This window comes from Taeniopygia guttata, chromosome 3 (genome assembly GCF_048771995.1).
Source record: "Taeniopygia guttata chromosome 3, bTaeGut7.mat, whole genome shotgun sequence".
Lineage (NCBI taxonomy): Eukaryota > Metazoa > Chordata > Aves > Passeriformes > Estrildidae > Taeniopygia > Taeniopygia guttata.
The window spans coordinates 95,095,380-95,114,350 of record NC_133027.1 but is presented as its reverse complement, the minus strand read 5'-3'; the positions used below and the strand labels follow the sequence as shown (position 1 = coordinate 95,114,350).

The window sequence follows — 18,971 nt, the reverse complement described above, 5'->3', positions numbered from 1 at the left end:
TTGATTTATTTAGCTGAGGAGATGGGGAGAGCAACAGGGCTTTGCCTGGGTTTATCAACCAGAAAGCTTTGTCCTCTGGGTCCGTGTTATCTGGCAAGATTAGCAAGCCTCCATGTTTGGTGCAGTGACATTTCTCTGTCGCAGTGTGATTGATCTTTTAAGTGCCTTTCTAGTCAGTATCAAAATTCCCAAGATTTATCTTAATACCTTGGACAGATGGCTTCTATTGATTAGAATGGAAGTTATGGAGAGGGGATATATGGGGAGTTCCTTGTAACTGTTTACAGAGCAAACAGTTTCCATCTGCTCTCTATTTTATTGCTAAGCAAAGGATCACTCAGCTGCAGAATTTAGCAGATGACCATCGGGTTCATTTGAAGCACATCCCACCAGTTGTTATCCCACCTGCCTCTGCTCAAACATACACAGTTTACCCAGCACCTGGGGACTTGTGGGGTCTCCACATATGGCTCTGAGCTCTCCATCATTTCCAAGGGGGGTCTCTCACCCAGGAGGTGCTTCTGCCTCGCCTCCCACACTCCACGCTCAGAAGAAAAGACGAGAGTACTCGCATGCACATCCCAGGCAACATTTTTTTCTCCTGTTTATTTGAAAAGTCTTTGTAGTAGCTTAATTGCAACATTCCAAACATCACCTGTAATTTGACATCCTCCCAGACGTAGAGAATTCATACTCGATCATGTTTCACGGCATTAAAAACACACAGGAACGTTCCCTGGACACCACCAGTGGGTTCTTCCACCGTCTCCTTAACCACCAGCTCTACACATCCTCTGCCAATGCCTCTGCACCGCTCTGCAAAGCAGCTGCACCTCAGCTGCCTCTGCCCCCTGGATCCATAACCATGTTTCTGTGAATGAAGGGGTGCCAAGCCCAAAACACCCATTTTTGTTCGCAAACTGTAAATAACGAACCAGCAGAAACGCAATCTGCGTTTGATTGGCTTCTTATATGGCTTTGAGTCCTCTTCATTCAAAGATCTTACAGTGGAAAAATCCTGAGCTGACATCAAAAGTGGGACTGACTCGTTAAGAGCACTCACAATTATGGTATGAGTTGGAGGCTAAGTTCCTGTCAACCCAGGATTAAAGCATTTTTACAACTGACACTTTTTAAAACAGATTTTCAATCTTGAAATTTATTCCAGTTTAATGTTTTGCAAGGAAGCATTATCTGAAGGAGAATAAAAATCTATGTTTTCCAATCAACAATTTACAGGAACTTATGCTTCTTCATTTCACCTCTTAACTTGGTAAACACAATCAAAATTGTGATGGAAAAATACATGCATCTCCTTTTGACTTCTAGCAGGCATTTAAGTAATTACATCTATTTAATTAGGCTATTTACTACCTGCAATTCAACCAAGTTACTCCAGATTCAAGCCACAGGAACACTTGCTTCTTAGACCCTACCATCTCTTTTGGTTTATTTTGGTAATCTCTGTGTGGTTCAGCTCTTTGGGAGTGTGTTGAGTGATGTCAGGCACTGGAACCTGCTGCAGATGTTTCTGGATGGTAAAATGTCCTTTTTTCTGACCAACACTCAGCTGAAATGTCTCTTGGTTGTAAAAAATGTCCCTGGCTAATACCCATATGCACAGTACGTGACAGTAAATTGCTTGAGTAACACTTGCTGCCATCCTCTGATTTCAGTAGCAGGGATGTGAAATGCCCCTAACAGTGTAGAAACAGATACAGAAATTTGTTCTAAAAGTGCCATTTTGGTGCTGAAGCTGCTTGTAGGGCAGTGTTCAGAACCCCAGTTAAGCAGTCTGATGCTCTCCTGAACCCAGACTTCTCCCACTGCCATGTAAACATCTAGCTGCTGCAAACAGAGGCAACTCTGCTCACAGCTTTTTCATGTGAGATCCTGACACCTCATTCAATTATTTTGCTTGACTGAAATGCTGATAATGGGTATTTGGGTTTTCTGTTTGGGGACCTTTTCCTCCTTTTTTTTTTTTAAAAACCAGCACCACTTGAAGGTCAGCTGCCAAATGGACTGAACAATCAGTGCAGGAAAATTGAAAATCAACATCTTGTGTGTAGGCTGTGAATAATGGGCAACACACTTTTGATCATTAAAATAGAAAATGATCTGTTTTCCACTGTTTTTAGCCCATTAAGAAGGCAGGGATAAGAGCACATTGCTGATGATTTGCACCACTCTCCTGGCAGTACAAGCCTTGGCTGCAGAGCAGGGGCTGGCAGTGGGATGGATCCCACCCTGGTGGGGGTTTGGCTGGAGGAGGCAGCTGTGGTTTGCCATGACCTTCAACTGCTCTCCAAAAACCACAGGCACCCCAAAGCAGGGACATTCTGTCCATTTTCTGCTGGGGGCTGGACCAATATTCATGGTCCATGGGCATGCTTAATTTTGGGAATGGAAGCAAGCCCACCCCTGAGCGCTGTGCAGACCAAGGAATGTCCTCAGATACATTTTGCTTTCTTACGGACACAGAAAATGTAAGCCTTGCACACCCTGGTGCAGGCAGAAACCAAGGCATTTTCCCAAAAGACGCAGGTGCATTGAGCACTGGAAAAGAATGATAATTTTGTGACACATGCCTGAGCTTTGGGGTCCAATTGTATATTTTAGCACCTTACTTTCTGTTCAGAACACCACTTACTTTTGTTGATTCACTGTACTGGTGACACAATTTTTCTTGTTTTACTGATAAAGATCTCCTAGCAAATATAGCCAGACTTGGTAATTAATCTTGTAATATTTATATATGCTGTCATCATATGGAAAATCTAAACAAATCTCTCTATCCATTTTATGAGAAGGATCACAGCAGGATCAGTGCTTTGCCAGTGCAGAGACACTGAAAAGAGCAAACTGGAGTGTGCCAAACACTCCAGTTTCAGGAACAAACAAGGGTTCCAAGGTGGCCAGAACCAGGAGCAGCCTAGCACAGGCTACAGCACTTTGCTGTGCTTCTCAGGAGAGGCTCAATGCTATGTCCATTATAATTTATACATTTTTAGTTGTGGCAAACATCTGAGGCTCAGCAAAGGGAACTGCCTGGATCCACCCAGCCAAGCTGCTTTAACCACCTCAAGTGCCAACTCCCAGCCACCAAACCACCCTCCAAAATAACATTGTTGGGTGTCACGAGCCCATCCATCACCCTTGACCCTGTAGCTATGTGGCCTGTTTGATAAAAGTGGTGAGCAGCCAGTTGAGCCCTGTGATTTATGTTTCTTTGCTTGAACTGGAACCACATTAACATGCCCTTGGTTTACAATGGCCAAACAGGTACAAATATTCAGATTTTGAAGGCTTATACATGGAATTCTGTTTGCAACAATCAGATAGGCTTGGTTTCAATCCCTCTAAAAGCTCTATTCATAGGAGCAAATGTACAGCATAGGGCATTTTCTAAATGAGACTTACATACTTCTGACTTTAAGAATTTGAAACAAATTAGACAGAATAGGCAAATGAAATAGGCAAGTATTGTTACACACAACTGAATTAGAATCCTTCACAGAATTCATGTCAAGTAATTCTGTTGGCAGAAAAAATATTCGGTTTGCTAATTCCAACCATGATACAATTTAAAATCAGCTTCTAGATTTTACAAAACAATTTAAAAAAGAAAAACGTTCAGAAAAGACTAATTTTGATGCATCTGGGAATATTTGCTGGTGTTCATATTTCAGTTATTTGCAATCAATGCAAAAAGGAAAGCCATACCAACTAGAAAACAGCACTGAACTGATCGTTCCTTCTAGAATTCAATGCAGAAATGAGCAAATACCAAAACCAGGGGAATTAGCTCCAGATGTAAAATTTTGAGGTTTGTAGAAGGAGACAGCAATGCCAGCTCAGCTAAAGATATCTACCAAGCTGTGCCCTTTCAAAAAGAAGCAAAATAAACAAGAATGCTTTTCAACAGGTTATCTCGAAACTCAAGTAATTTAAATTGGCTGCAAATTTGGAATGAATATTTTTGCTGAGAGTATCCAACAAAGTAGTATTCTAGTGAGCTAAAAATGGGTTGTATCTGTAGAATTATAGCAATTTTATTTTTGTAAATAAACAATGTTTACACACACACAAAAAAACCCCACAAACAATCCCCAAACCATATTTTAGACATTGTGCTTTCAGATACTGAGGTTTTACAATAAAACTGGAACTGAATTCTTGCACTGCCTGTGCAGCCCATGGATGATACTATGAGCAAAAAAATCTCCTGGACATAATTTTACTTGCCTGGAAATTATACCCATTGAGAAAACCTGGCATTTGATTTGCACATTGTCAGAAATAGTAGTAATTTTTCCATGTTGTTTATGTATGTTATTATAAAAGCATTAATCTTGTATTGACTCACTGGCTTTAAAAAGTACTCTTACAGTCTGCAAAGTACAAAAGGAATATGGAGACTTCTATATGTTCCTTAGGTTTGAAAAAGCATCACCTGCTGAAAGTCTGATCCTGACAACACTTGGGATGTTGATGATAGGATGTTGGGATGTTACACACTTTCAAACCCAGCTACATCCTCATGCCAAGTCTGGGCTTGGGAGCAGGCTGGGACATGCCTGGGTGTGACATGGCCCTGGGACTAGGAGGACTTGGAGGCATGGCAATCTGCACCTCTGATACACCCAAAATATTGATCTGCACTATAAGGGGCCGGCATGGCAGCTTTCCCAGTAAAAGCCGACAAATGACCTCCCAAAATCAGCACTGAATGAAGATGGTGACTGCATGCAGTCCCTTTCCCCACAGGAAAAGATATTTTGTGAGAAATACCTCATATTTTTTGTCAGAAATATCTCTCTCCACGTTCCAGACGAGGTAGCTGAGCCCATGATGCCACAGAAGCTCCTTGGGGGGTGACAGTGTCACAGCGTTGTGTGACGAGGAATAAACACACAAGCAAATGCAAAGCAAGTCTTTGGTTTTCTGCTGGATTTGCTGGAGAACACTTCTAAACTTCCCCCTTTCCCCACACTTTTCACTCCTCAATAACAGCACACTTGCTGTTGTTTTCCCCTCATGCTAAATTGCCAGACTTTTTTTGGGTAATCTACAATAAACTGTATCTGTATTTACTCCTTTTTTTTTGCCCAGGGAAGGAGGAAACACAATGCATGTGAAGGCTGCTCATCTGCAGCCCCACTTCAAAGATAAACTACACCACTCTAGATCCTTAGAGTTGGAAGTTAGGATTTGATCTTAGACCCCTTTTTGCCTATGCAAAATGTAGGGCAATTGCATTTTCGAGGGTTTAAAGAGATAATTTAATTAAAGGGTGGATGTTACCCATTTAGCAAACAAGGAGAGAAAGAAAAAGTGTACGTATATTTATTGGTAGCTGCATTCAGACTATGGCCATGTAAATTAAAGTAGTTTCTTTCCTTCAGTGCCATTACTACACAACACATTTAAAATTCAAAATGAACCCTTTACTGTGTATGTGCTAACATACATAGCCTCTGTGTCAAAACTCAGTGGAACTCTCCATACTTTCCTTTATTTTCCACAATGTAGTGCTTCTCTTTTTCTAGCATTCATGAAAGCATAATTTGAGCTCAAATATGGACATATTCTCAAAAAAAAAATTTGAAAATTGCATACTGGTTGTACAATATGCAATGCACCCTTCATTAGTTATTTTGTGTGAGTCAAGTAGTAAATTTTCCTAATTGTATTTATTATGTAACACAGCATTTATTGTATTATTTAAATGTAACACTGCAGACGTGTGTTGGTTTGCAAAGGCACATTAGTAATCCAATTAGAGCAGCAGCCATACCCACAGATTTGCTAGGCTAGCAATCAGCAAAGTATGATTTTGTTGATATTAGCTCTGAACATTCACTGCGATGATTTGCCACTGAATATTTTTCAAGTTAAAGGCTAGAAAAATACTAAAATGGTTACATTGCTACAGCTAATTTCCATAGAGTTATAAATTCATGCCACACAGGCAATCAGGTTTATACTGAGCCCACTGTGCCTGGCTATATGACCTCCCCTTCTGCTGAAGTCTTTCAGCAGCAAGGCATGACTGAAATATGATAAATGGTCACAGTATTATCAAATTTTCACCCACAGAAAGCTGGGGAGGAGAAAAGACTGAGGGCCAGCACTGAAGCTGTGCTGGGACAGCAGCACTTCACCAACAGGGGCATTTCTGGGTAACCTGAGCAGGGCACAGGGCACTCCCAGAGAGCTCTAGAGGTATTACTGTCTTCCACCAGTAATTCTGGTTACAATCAGAGCTGGTAACTGCCTAAAGAACCTTTGTATGCATTGCTGTGCAATGCTGCTTCTGCAGGGGGGCTCAGGTCTGTGCTGCCTGTAGGTTCAGCGGGCAGCTGGGATGTCTTGGTCTGTGTCAGTGAAGAGTTACTACTGCTGTTCTACAGGGTGGTGCAGAGGGGGTTGTACCAGGGAAGGTAAACTTTTAAAATCTAAGTCAACTGTAATCTTTCAAGGCTACCTATAATTAAATTTGAAAAAAAAAAATCACCACATTTCAAGAATATAATACAGCTCCCAAGTTACCTGAAAAGAAAGTGCAATCTAGTGCAGTGTGCTTTCAGTTTCCCACTCTGTTCCTCCCATTTCCTTCTGATTTCTTGTGCTTCAGTCTGTGTCCAGGTATTGCTGGTATCTGCTTTGTCTGTGAAAATGAAATACCAGGAGGAATTGTACTTGGTGCAACTGGTGCACGTTTGGGGGTTAATTCACCAATGGAGCAGGCTGCCCTGGGGAATCCTGGCTGGACCACACAGCATGAAAGAGGAGTTAGGTGCCCCAGCCTGGCAAGTTCAAAGAGGAGCTGTCACTAAAAAAAAAGCTAAAGAAAGAGCACAAGGGACTAGGAAAGACTGATCTCAAACCTCCTATGTCCTCTTGGTCCATGTTCTCATGCACAGGGGTGATGGATGCCCAGGTAGGGATGGCAGGCTGAAGAGCAGAGATCCAGAGCTTGGTTTCCATGCGTCCTTGAAAAATGTGTCTGCTACTGAATATGAGGGAACTGCAAGGCCACCTTTCAGCAGATGCTTCCCAGTGAAACCTAGGTCAGTAACTGTGCTCTGACCCCGATAAACTGAGCTTTGCTGAGCCAGATGGGTTTGGGGATTTTTACAGGACCTAGATACGACCTGGCAGTCCCTGTGGTTGACTTATGTCAGCATCTGGGGATATGAGACCTGCAGGCAACAGGGCCACTGGGAAATAACTGGGCATGCACTTCCTCTGAGGCTAGAGACAAGCAGAATGGAGATTATCAAGGACCTTGGGTGTAAGTAAACATCAGATTTAAGTGAACAGAGCAGCAATCTGATGCCCAAATTCCTTGAGATGCCCAGCTCTAGGAGCTGGTCCAGCTTCCTCTGGAGTTAATAGGAACTGCAAAGGGTCCTGCAAAGGCACCCTTGTGACTGATGCTACCAGAAACACTTGGAAACATTTCAATAATGTTACAGCAGACTGTGTCTGCCTTTGCCTGGACTCAGAAAAAGTACAGAGTAGGTATGTACAATTTCCTATTACTTCACTGTATTTGCCAGGCTGGAATAAGTAGTTTGAAAACAATTCACAAATTTACAGTTTTAAAAGGATTCTAATCATGGTTATAATATTTATCCTTTAAAACAACTCACTGAAAAAAATAAAACAAACCTTAATTTGCAAAATTGTTACCATAAAAATAAAGAGTTCTTGAGCTCACAAAATGTTGATACGGTTGAGCATGTTTTTATGAACAAAATAATATACAGGCAATTCTGCTGTGGCTTGGGGCCCTATCAGTTCAAATTCCTAAATCCTTTGGGACAGAGCCTGTCTGCCCTGATTTATGTAATAGTTCTAATGAGTAACAATCCCCATGATGACAAATGCACCAAGATAAAACCCTAAGAGAGGCTGTGCTGCAAAAAAAGAGCAGGGCACCATTCACACTTTTACTAACCAAACACATAAATCATCCTAGTAAGATATTTACCTGCGGGAGTAATCCCTAAGGGAAATAATAAACTTTCATCCTTTTGGTTCCCTGCCTGTGCTGTTTCTCTTGAATCTCTGGAAGGCATCTGCCTGAACTGGGTCTTCCAGCAGTCAGAGCTTTTTCCAGACTGTGAGCTGTCCCTGATCCTGCCTAAATGTATCCTTCAGTGGCCTTCAAAAGGAGCAGCAAACACCTCCTCCTGCCTCCTCAAAGAGGAGGAGTGCACAGACAGGAAGGCACTTGTTGAGATGGACCTTGAGGAGTCTCTCTACCACCAAGAAAGCTCCTGCCTCTTGAATGCAGCCCTACCATACCACAGAATCAGAAGTGTGTCTGTGCCAGCAGGAAACACATTACAATCATCACTGCTTGTTTCTGGCCAAACACATCTTGATAAAAGCTGTGACATTTACAGTGTGATACAGACCCATGTGTGATGGTTTATCTGCAGCTCAGATTCCTTTTTGTTAAGAAAAAAGATACAATCACTGCCTTAATTCAGCTGGCAGGCTCAGGTGTGCAAAACCTCAGATTTAAAGTCGGTTTTCCAAGGGTAAATTCCAAAACACTTTGCACTGCTACAAATTTAAAATAAAGCAAAAATGATGCCTACTCCAAACCCATGCAAAGCAAAGTAAATAGAGCAAAATACCTATATAAAACTTAATGGAAATATTTTCAAACATTTCTAATATTCCTAGTTTTTGTTCATCAGCTTGTTCAATTTATTCAGTGACCAACCTACTACTCATGGTCTCACCTACAATTTTCCAGTAATTTTCCAAGAGAAGGCTTCTCAGAATACAAGCTTAAGTTTTGTTTCTTGCTTGGAATCAGCAGAAGCCTTTTTATTATCTTCACAGTATAGTAGAGAGAATTTAGAGAACAGATCCAGAGCTGTGCGTGTACTTTTGAAAGAGGTTTGCAGCAAATCCTCTGCATCCACTTATCATGCTAAACTACACAGTCCTGACCAGGTTTGCTTTTGGCTCTTCAGTGGTTTGGGCTAGCACAGGTTAAATATGGCTTAAGATGGTAGTAGCAACAGCCAAAGGCCAATTTATGACTTGGTATCAACATTTTGGTGGAAGCCAGCTTCTGGGGGAACTCCAAAGCAATGCTCTTCTGTACTCTTCTGTACAACCTGCACAGTCAGATTTGCGGGAAACAAGTACAGGGTTGGGGCCCTCAAAGAATTGCAAGGAAATGATTTGCATGAATCTCTGCAACAATACTGCAGAAGTAAAAGATGCAATTTCAAGACAACAGAGAGCCTACATTCATTTTAGTGACTTATTTCAATGAGAAAGTAAGGAAGTAAGCATTTTTCTGGTGATGCAAACATTTGACACCAGAGGTGCATACTGGCTTCTCTTGCATTAAATGTAGTCAGTTCTGAAGATGACAATTGCCTGTTTTCTGTTACTCAGTAGGTCGGAACAGTTCTGCACACTTTATCATGGTCCTTGATAATCCCCTGACTTTTAAGAGTTACGTGGCAGGTGGTCTTTCAGACAAGGCTGGCTAAACCCTATCGTTTGTAGGAGGGGAGTTTAGCCCATTCCATCCTCTGCCACTGAAGCCAGTGGGATTAGTGAAGTGGAGCACAGTCACCCTAAAGCTGGTTTGACAACAGTCACCTACGTGTATGTCATACAGAGGCCTGCTACGAGGAGTCGCTGAAGAGCATTGAGTACAAGGCTCAGGACCAGATCCAGACTTCAGCAAACTGGGAGATACTGGTTAGCCAAAACTTACCAACCCCATGTGTGAATCTGGAGCGCAACTTGCTTTACACCTTTAACATAGCGTTTGGGTTCAGGTGCTGTTCTGAAGAAGAACATGTTGGTTTTGACACCATCCAAGCCATGCACACCATCCCTCCGTAACTGCACCAGATTCTACACCAAAGACATCCAAGTCTCATTTAAAACCCTCTTAGCGGAAAATTGTAACATAATGGTAAAGATCTCACTGCATATTAGAGAAAACTTATAAAACCCCCAGAAAGTAAAATGCTGAACACCCAATGAATACCAAGGCTGTCTCTGAAATGTAAAACTTCCCAGTAGCTTACAGTGGTAATTCCACCCTAACCACCATTCTATTTTTATTTAAGAAACAAATGGAATTGCAAAAACTCTACCTAGAATCACTTGTTTCTGCCAAGCGGTTGTTCATGATGGCCAGAGACCCCACCCCCGCAGAGAAACCGTTCTGTCTCGTATTGATACAGACATTCCTCGGGTAGCCATTCGCTGTCTCGGACAACTGCTTCTGCAAAATGGCCAGCGAGACTTTACTGGATGCTGTGAGCTCCCTCATGGAGATCATCTCTCCAGAGAGCCTCCTGCCCTCGGTGTCGCTGTCGTACTGTCCGTCAGCGTCCATGGCGACGTTGTGGCGGCGCAGGCGGGCTCCTGGGGTGATGGCGTTGCGACGGCTGAGGCGGGTACTGGATTTACGGCACTTTGGGCAACATCTGCATTCGAATTTTTTCAACACCCAGTTCAAAATCTGTTTGATTACGATTGAGATGACATTAAAAAGGGAGTATATGCAACATACTCCCATTAATATAAACATGAAGTTCCCGAATCTGTATAATCCCTGATGTTGGTACACAGCGTTTTGGTTGCTTACCAAATCTCCAAAGCCGATGGTGCTGAAGGTGACAAAGCAGTAATACAAGGAGTCAACGTAGTTCCATCCTTCCACTGCCGTGTACATGGCGGAGGCGCAGCAGGAAAGGGCAATAGCAAAAATTCCCAGGATCAGCATGACGTGGTAAACGGACGGCTTCCAGCCCACGAGGCTGCCCACCCCGGACACAGCTGGCCCCCTTCGGAAGTTGGGAGGTAGGAGACCACTTCTTCTCAGCTGTCTCTCATAGCACGCCTTCATGATAAATGCCAGGAGGGAGATGATGCGCTCCAAGAAGAGGTTGAAGAACAGGATAGTCCCGGCGCACCCGAAAAGGCCATAAACAATGAGGAACACTTTTCCAGCCACGGTTGCTGGTGTGGTCATTCCAAAACCTACGGTGTGAAGATAAATGGGCAACGTTACTAACACAGCTTTTTGTGAGTAAGCTCTATGTACCTGAACAAGGCTCCCATCTCACTGGACAAAGGGATGCTTTCTCTAAGTCAACTTAGGCCAACACAAAACCGAGTTTGTAAAGAAGGAAGAAGGATCCAAAAGTTAAATGAGATGACTAAAACTCTAAAGTGAAAAAAAAAAAATCCTTGCAAGATGAAAGGATTATTATCTGTATTTAGAGAGCAACACCACTCAAAATCCTGGTGGAAGACTCACTGAGCCCAAACCTTTCCAAGGTGGGATGAGGTGAAGAGGCCATTTCCCTGCTCCCACATGTGCCAGCCATCACGACCTGATGGAAAGTTTAAGTTCTCTGTTCACAAGCTGTATCCCAGTGTAACATTTTTTCTTACAGGGGTCTGATTATAACATTCCCACTGAGAAGATGGAAGTTTTCAGGTTGTGTAACAGGAGAAAAAAACCAAACCACCTTCCAAATATTGAATATTGTTTTAAAAATAACGGCACTTTTAAGTCTCTTCCAAATCTCAGCTGTGACTAGCCCACCTGGGATCATCACAGAGGGAAGGAAAAGCCATCATGTCACAGAGCTGCCTGGCAGACTGGGGGCACTGGGAACTTGCAGATGGATAATTACAGCAAGGAAAAACACTGCTGCACAGTTGAGCAGAAACATCAGAGTATACAAATTCTGTGAAGATCCAGCAACAATATTAATTCAACTCTTCTTCATATGAATTACTTACTGTAATATTACTTATTATTATGACATTACTCACACACAAAGTTTTATACAGTAAACAGTAATGCCTTGTAGCTAACAGATGGTTAAATAACAGCAAAAGTGAACTTAAATTAGCATGCAAATAAATACAGTAATTTTATTCCATGTTATTTGCTGATACCAGTTATCTTATGAAAAATACTACATACATTTCACATCATATCTCAAGAAGATTCTTCTGAAACTCAGTTCTGCAGGTATTGGCTTTTTTTCTGCTATTCTTCCCTGTAAAAACATTTGGTGGCTCAGGCAAAAAACATATTGACAGGATTGAGGCGATTGCTTATGTCCTATGAAGAAATAACCACATCCAGTCTAAATTAAAGTTTGTGAAAAATCTACATTCCAAAATTTCATTGCTGTATTGTTCCACCAAAATACTGAGCAAGTAATGTATTCAAGGAGGTAAATATCAACACCAGACTGTATAAACAGAAGTTTGTGAAGGAAAAGCATAGAGCATAATGAAATCATTACAGAGCATAATGAAATAAATAAATTCAGTTTATTACCTTGACACACCTTTATAAACAGCAGCAGGATAATATTGCCTATATACAATGAGTTGAGATTGCTGCTTGAAATCCGTTGATCTACTTTTGCAATGGCTGAATTTTTCTGGCTAGTTTATCTGTGCTCCCTTCCTACTTTGTTGATAGAGAATTTCCCATTGGTTGACAGAAGAACGTAAATGCTCATGACAAGTAAACTCACATGTATCGTTTCAGTGACATAAAGCTGAACGAGGGAAGAGGTGGATCTACTTTCACAACAGATTTGCCAGGCTCAGAAACAGCTGTGTGCCAGCGAGTCAGCCTACACCTCATAATCTGAGTAATCTGGTCTAGTGAAAGGTGTCCCTGCCCATGTGAATAGATGACATTTCAGGTCCCTTCTAACCCAAACCATTCTCTGATTTTAGGATCAAAAGCATCACTGTAAAAAGAGTATTTTGTGTAAAAGTCAGTGAAAAACTTGCACAGTATTGCCAGAAAATATTACCACAGAGGTCATTACATTTTGCTTTCTGGACCCACTGTCTTCTCTCCATTTTGCAGTGTTAACAAGACCATCTTTGAGCAGACCTCACAAAGCCTACCATGGGCTCTGGGAAGTTCTCAGTTCCTTCTTCTCTGTGGGGTGGACCTGTTCTCTGGATTGGGCTGGCTGGTAGCAGGAGTCCTCTCATTTAATGATGCATATCCAAAAGTGCCTGGTCCTCAGAAGGAGCTGGGGAGCCTGTTGTGGTTGCCAGCTAGGGATACACAGCCAACTTGTTATGGAGAAGGCATCTGTTTGCCTGTGCCTTGTCAGCAAAGCACTTAAACATGTGCTTCACAGCAAGCATGTGAACATCACCATCAAAATAAATGGGTTTATTGTCACACATATGGCTAGACACATTTATTAATTAGGGGAAAAAAAAGGGATATCAACAGTTTGGATCAAGCTGTAAATGCGCTGAAGCCTTTTACTATTTTCTGGTGATCATTCAAGAGAGGTGATGAAGTTTTGCATTTTTGATACTGTTTGTTTCATCAAGATTTTCTGAAGCAAAATGCTTCCAAAATTCAGTATGTAGCTAGGCAAGCTGAAAGGGCCCATAACAGCAATGAGAATGCTAAGGAATACATAAAAAAGGCTAAAAATGAGGCTAGGCAAACACTGAATCATTTAGGTTGGAAAAGACCTTTAAGACCATTGAGTCCAACTGCTAGCCCAGCACTGCCAAGCCACCACTAAAACACATCCCTTAGGTCACCAGCTGGCTGAGGGAAGCAGTCACAGGCTCTCTGTGCAGGGTCTTCCTCTGCCAGCTGTGTTTGTCCCTTGGTGTCACCCCAAGCACGAGGAGTTGCTCCTGGTATGTTCTGTACCTCATCTCTGAGCTCAGCCCCCACCCAAGGGTAAGAACACCATGATGCCTGGATGAAGCAAACTCATCCAGAACTGCCTGTGCTTCCAACACAGTACAGGAGAAAACCACAACAGGGCTTTGTGCTTTTCATGGCCCCGAGACATATTTTACAGGTACCTTGGGGTTGCCTTTGTGTGGCTCAGATGCAATATCTGAACCTCCTTCATGCCAATTCTGCCCCACCACCTCAGATACAAGCTCTAGGGCAGCATTAATTTCAGCTGGTTGATATTTCTCCTCCCCAAAGAGAATTAGCAGAGATGGACTGATAAAAACTCTCTTCAGCAGCCTCTCACGGTTAAGCGCTGGCATTTAATGAGACCCTCATCCTGACTTGCATAACAGGTTTGTGGTTACAATTCTGCTCATCTGGAACTTTAAATTACTTAAGCTAGGGATGGATTCAAGAGGTAGAACAGATGGACAAACTTGTGACATATGCTTCCTGTTGCTCTTGCTTTCTTTTCTTTTACCCACTTTCTTATGAGTAAGAGATGGTTGATGCCAGAAGACAGAAAGGAATAGCAGCTTTAGTACTTGTGAGCTCTTCTCTCAGTCGAATTACTTTGGCAGTTACCTTGTCTTGCTACATTTTGAGATTAACAGGGGTGACAGTTTTGCTGTAAAAGAAGTATTTACTCAGAGATGCAATGAATTTTTGGTCACTTCAAAAACTGAACACAAGGAAGTCACAGAAAACAACACAAGAAAGGGCATAATGTGTCCTCGCCTCTTTTAGCACACCAGTTCTTCCTGTAAGCCATAGGACTTCACTCACACAGCAGGTCAGCACACTGGAGCATCATTTGAAATCCCAGAGTGAAAAACCTACTTAGATCATCAGAGTAGCATCACCTCTATACCACTATATAACAATCATGTAGTTATATTTAAGGAAATCAAAAGAAACTAAAATGGTTGAAAGTAACTTTTTAAACAAATGGTTCCTTAGAGATAAACAACAACAGAGACAACTCTAACCAGAATGCTTCTTCCAGAGGGAAAAAAGTTCTTGCAACATAAAGGCTAAGAGATGGGGGTTACATCACACAGACAGAGGAAAAAAGAGCTACCAATTTCCATGGTTTCCTGCTTCCTGTCTTTTTTGCATTTGCTTTACTTCATAGCTCTCCAACAGTCCTGGCTGGTATTGACTGACACATAAACCATACTACACACATATATAGGAACCAAACATCCTAGTCTGAATCCCATGTTTGTGTTCTGGTGCTTCCTTCCACCCTCTCCCACCTGTTAGCATTTCATCATTATTTCCTGTGAGAATCATACCTGTATATTTTACAACTGCCTCTCATTTATTCTCTAGCTCCTCACCACCTAACATCCAGGAACAGTTGCCTTGGATACAGGGTCACAGCTTGGAGCTGACAAAACTGCTGCACCCAGAGCTTTTACCCAAGGAGTGGGGAATATGACAAGTGAGTTCTTCCAACTGGCTCTGCTTTTCCAGACTACAAATGATAGACTTACTTTCCCTTTAACATCTTTCTCAACCTGCTTCACTAAAATACCCCACTCTGGGCTCAAACAGTAAATTATTTTAGAGCTTTTCTACTGCAAAGCCTTTAATTTAAAAGTTGCTGTAAAATCCCATTTGATCTTATTTAGATTACTATCTGCAAACACCTCCTGAACAGCAGCGGTCTGTCCAGCACTATGTGAATTAAGAGCCCTTAAGCTGGACCTGTGCTATTTCTGAATAAATGAGATACAACTGCAGTTTTTTAGGGCTGGACTAACCTGTATCATACACAAGCTAGAAGCCCTTGGTGACTCATGTACTGGGGCAGATATTCCACAGAGAAAACCCTGAGTGACCCTGAAAATAAGGACTGACTTCCATAATCATTCTCTCTATCCATTCATCCAGGAACGAGCACCATGATAAGCCTAATGAATGTAGTTAAAAACCACCCATGCCTGTGCTAATGCTCCTTCTTTCATTTCCACCTGTGAAACATCAGTCAGGTGTTTGAGGCAACTGCTACTCAAAGGAGCCACACTGGCAGAACAGAGCCAGATGATTCATTGGACTTCAAGGACTTTCAGAGAGCTGCAGGTGACTATTACAGGCTTTCTACAGTACCAGTTTTATTCTCTTTTTATGCAATGATGATCAGGTTATTGGTTATCCAAAGTGCTGTGATGCCTTAGTGATCAGTGAACACCAGAATCAATCACCCTTGGCATTTCTCTCCTGGCCATGCTTTAAACCACAGGCTAAAATGTCATGGCTACATATTCATTCCTCTTTGATGCATGTTGGTTTTAAAAAGAGTTAATAGAATTGTAAGAGGGGTGAGGAGGGGACCCCACAACCTAAGGAGAGGTTACAATGTGTGAAACAGCCAGAGCAATGTATTTAGGGTGAAGGATATGCTGGACTAAGAGGAGTAAGGGTGAGGTTTCATCTCAGAAACCTCAACTGTTACCACCTTGATGGGGTCTAAGGCACTGGGGATCCCAAGGAAACCTCAGGGAAGGAGAGAGGAATAACCTCCTCAAAACCTGGCTGCTCTTCAGTGTTTAACTTCTCCTCCTCACAGCAGGTTTCCTAAGTGTGTTTTTCTAAGCTGACACCTTCTAGTTGAGCTTTCCAAGAAAGATCTTCAGTCTCTAGTGGGTACTCAGCAGGCACATTTGTCAGTTCAAGTGGCCTAACATTTGTATGTTTGAGTGATACATGGCCCTTAAAATGATAAACACTGGGGCTTCAGCTTCACCACCACCAGCAGTATTCAAGTCCTTTTCACTCAGCAGAAGCAGGCAAGCTGTTTTTCTCAGCTGTACTGCAAGCTGCCCTTTCTGTGTACAGCCTGCAGAGGAAGTGCACATCAAAGGCCAACCAAAAAAGTCCACCCTTGCTCACTACTACATGCCATTATCATGAAGAAAAAACCCAACAAATACAGAAGGAGGTCTGCTGATGTTGCTTTGGCACAGAACCAAGCCAAGGAAGAAGCAGAAGTGTCTCTAAAGCAGTTTTATGGTTCCCTGCCTGGGGCCAGCTGCTCTTCATACACCTTGTACAAGCAAATGGGGACTGACTTGTGCCAAGCCATCAGTGCTGCCAGCTGAGCAGCAGCTCTGGCCCAAGGTCTCGCTAAGCAGGCCCCCCCGAAGAGGGAAAACATGGGGAGAGTCATAGGCTTGAGGCTCAAAATCTTTGGCAGGCTTATGTTCAGTTTTCTGGCCAATCCTACTGCAACAGAACATGGTTTTGAATGAGGGAGAGGGAGCCTCTCCTAAAAGGAGATGGTGGAGAGTAAAGCTCAGAGAAGGATGAAAAACAGGAGCAGGAATCAAACTACACAGAGAAAAAGAAAGTCAAGACCTACAAACTGGGACTATTCTTGCTGAATTGACTGCAAAAGGATGATGTGTCCTGTGGTGTGACAATCTCCCTTCTCTCCCATCATTAACATGATGTTCATAAACTTTCTTTCAATACTTAAGGTTTTATTGTTTTTATAAATAATATAATCTTGTCTGCTAAACTCTTGGGGACAGTCTGTGGTTTACAGTCATAAAAATCAAGACTGAAATTGTTTTCTTCATTTTATGTTGCCTTTCTTGGACAAATCTTCAGCGAGATGCTACCAAATGTCCTCCTGCTTTGTCAGTTATCCTGCCCCCTTGGCACAGCCAAAGCACTCTCATAGCTTGTTAAAACAGGAAGAATATAGGCTAGTGTTGCTTAAATTAGTCCTAAACCACCTCACAAAGGAGGACTTCCAGAAAAAGGGGATGTGAGCAGGATGTTCCTTCCTTTGGTGGCAGCCTGTCTCCTTGTACATTGATCTAAACTAGCCCAGAGCTGCTTCCTGTGGCTGCCTCCACACCTGATGATTGCAGGGTCCTGTCTCTGGCTTGTTTTCTTTTCTTATCCTAACAGCTGGGGAAAACCATCTTGCTATAATCTTCTCTGAAATGGTGTTAATAATGGAAAAATATACCCCACATGCTCCACAGTTGTTTGACAAAGTTCTGTTACTGTGAAAAAACCCTCCTCTTTGCACTACAGGCTTAGGGTCTTCACAGTCTCTCATTAACAGCTGTCAGGGGGGTATCAAACCCCTGCTCATAATCCAGGCTGTGTGAAGAACCATCTGCCTTGGCTTACTGCACTGCCCAGAATCACGGGATGCTGAAACACCACCAGACACAGGAAACACCCCTGCATTTAGAGTAACTGCTTTAAAAAACACCCAGAAAACAAAAGCATGGTAACCAGGAAATACATGAAGCGTGGCTCCGTAACCATGGATATACACGACAGTGGAGCTCATGGACCCCAAGAATCACCAATTCCTCTTCGCTCTTAAGATGTGTCCAATATCTGAAGCCATACTCTGCCACCTCCTCTGACCTTCCTGCAGTCTTCATGCAGCTGATGATTCTAGGTGAATATTGTTCCAAAAGTAGATTTCTGTTGCAATCATAATTTTTCATCCTCTAAAACTTGCGTTCATTCTTATTTCCCTATGTGTTTTTGAGAATGTTTTTTGTGTGGATGATCATGTATCCAAGCAACACCCTAAGAGAAGAAAGCTTATGCCCTGTCATTTCAAACATTAACATTCACACATGCTTTTGCCGTTTATTGAAACTTGCAGTTGCATTTCAGATCTTTATGTACACCCAAGGTTGAGCCTTTTTTTTTTTCCTTTGAACTCCAAGTGAAAAAGCATCCAAATTTTGTTATATCCTTGAGATGTTATTGGCTTCTAAAGAATACTTGCACATGTACTGTCACTTCAGTGCCAGTAAATCTCACAATACTTCTCCTTTCAGGCTAAGAAACAGCATTATCTAGATTTCACAAGTGATCTTGGGTCTGTGTCATATTTCCCTGCATAAGAAGTCTGATAGAAGATGTCACTCGTTGGCTTTCTGAGCCTTACAGATGGCAAAGGCTGTTCAATGGTTATATTGTTGGCTTATCTTTTGACTGAATTAAACAACAGCATATTTTTCTTCTGCCACTGGTGTTTGTGTAGGTAGGTGTTCAGAGAACATCTGTTTCTTCATAGTTGTCTCAGCTATTCTGCTTTACAAAGAGTTTGGCTATAAAGATGTATCCAAGGGGATAAAAAGGTCCTAAACATGAAAACATCCTTTCTACTGTTAGGCCTTTCTTCTTGGATTTTTTTTTTTTTTTCCAAATCTCTATATAAACT

At 42.2% G+C, this 18,971-nt stretch overlaps 1 protein-coding gene across 2 annotated transcripts in view; it reads right to left on the bottom strand.

Annotated features, from left to right (window-relative positions):
- Positions 1-575: 575 nt before the first annotated feature.
- The window catches only part of KCNK12 (potassium two pore domain channel subfamily K member 12), a 27,457-nt gene continuing 9,061 nt past the window's right edge, over positions 576-18,971 (bottom strand). Inside the window, exons 2-3 of one of the 2 annotated variants that reach the window (XM_072927437.1) lie at positions 10,152-11,043; positions 576-6,673 (exon numbers count right to left, since the gene is read on the bottom strand). In XM_072927437.1, the coding sequence (XP_072783538.1) occupies positions 6,637-6,673; positions 10,152-11,043 (929 nt within the window). In that variant the 3' untranslated portion in view covers positions 576-6,636. Of the gene's footprint in view, positions 11,044-18,971 lie in introns of both variants that reach the window. The other variant, XM_002195946.6, reaches the window with a different exon arrangement.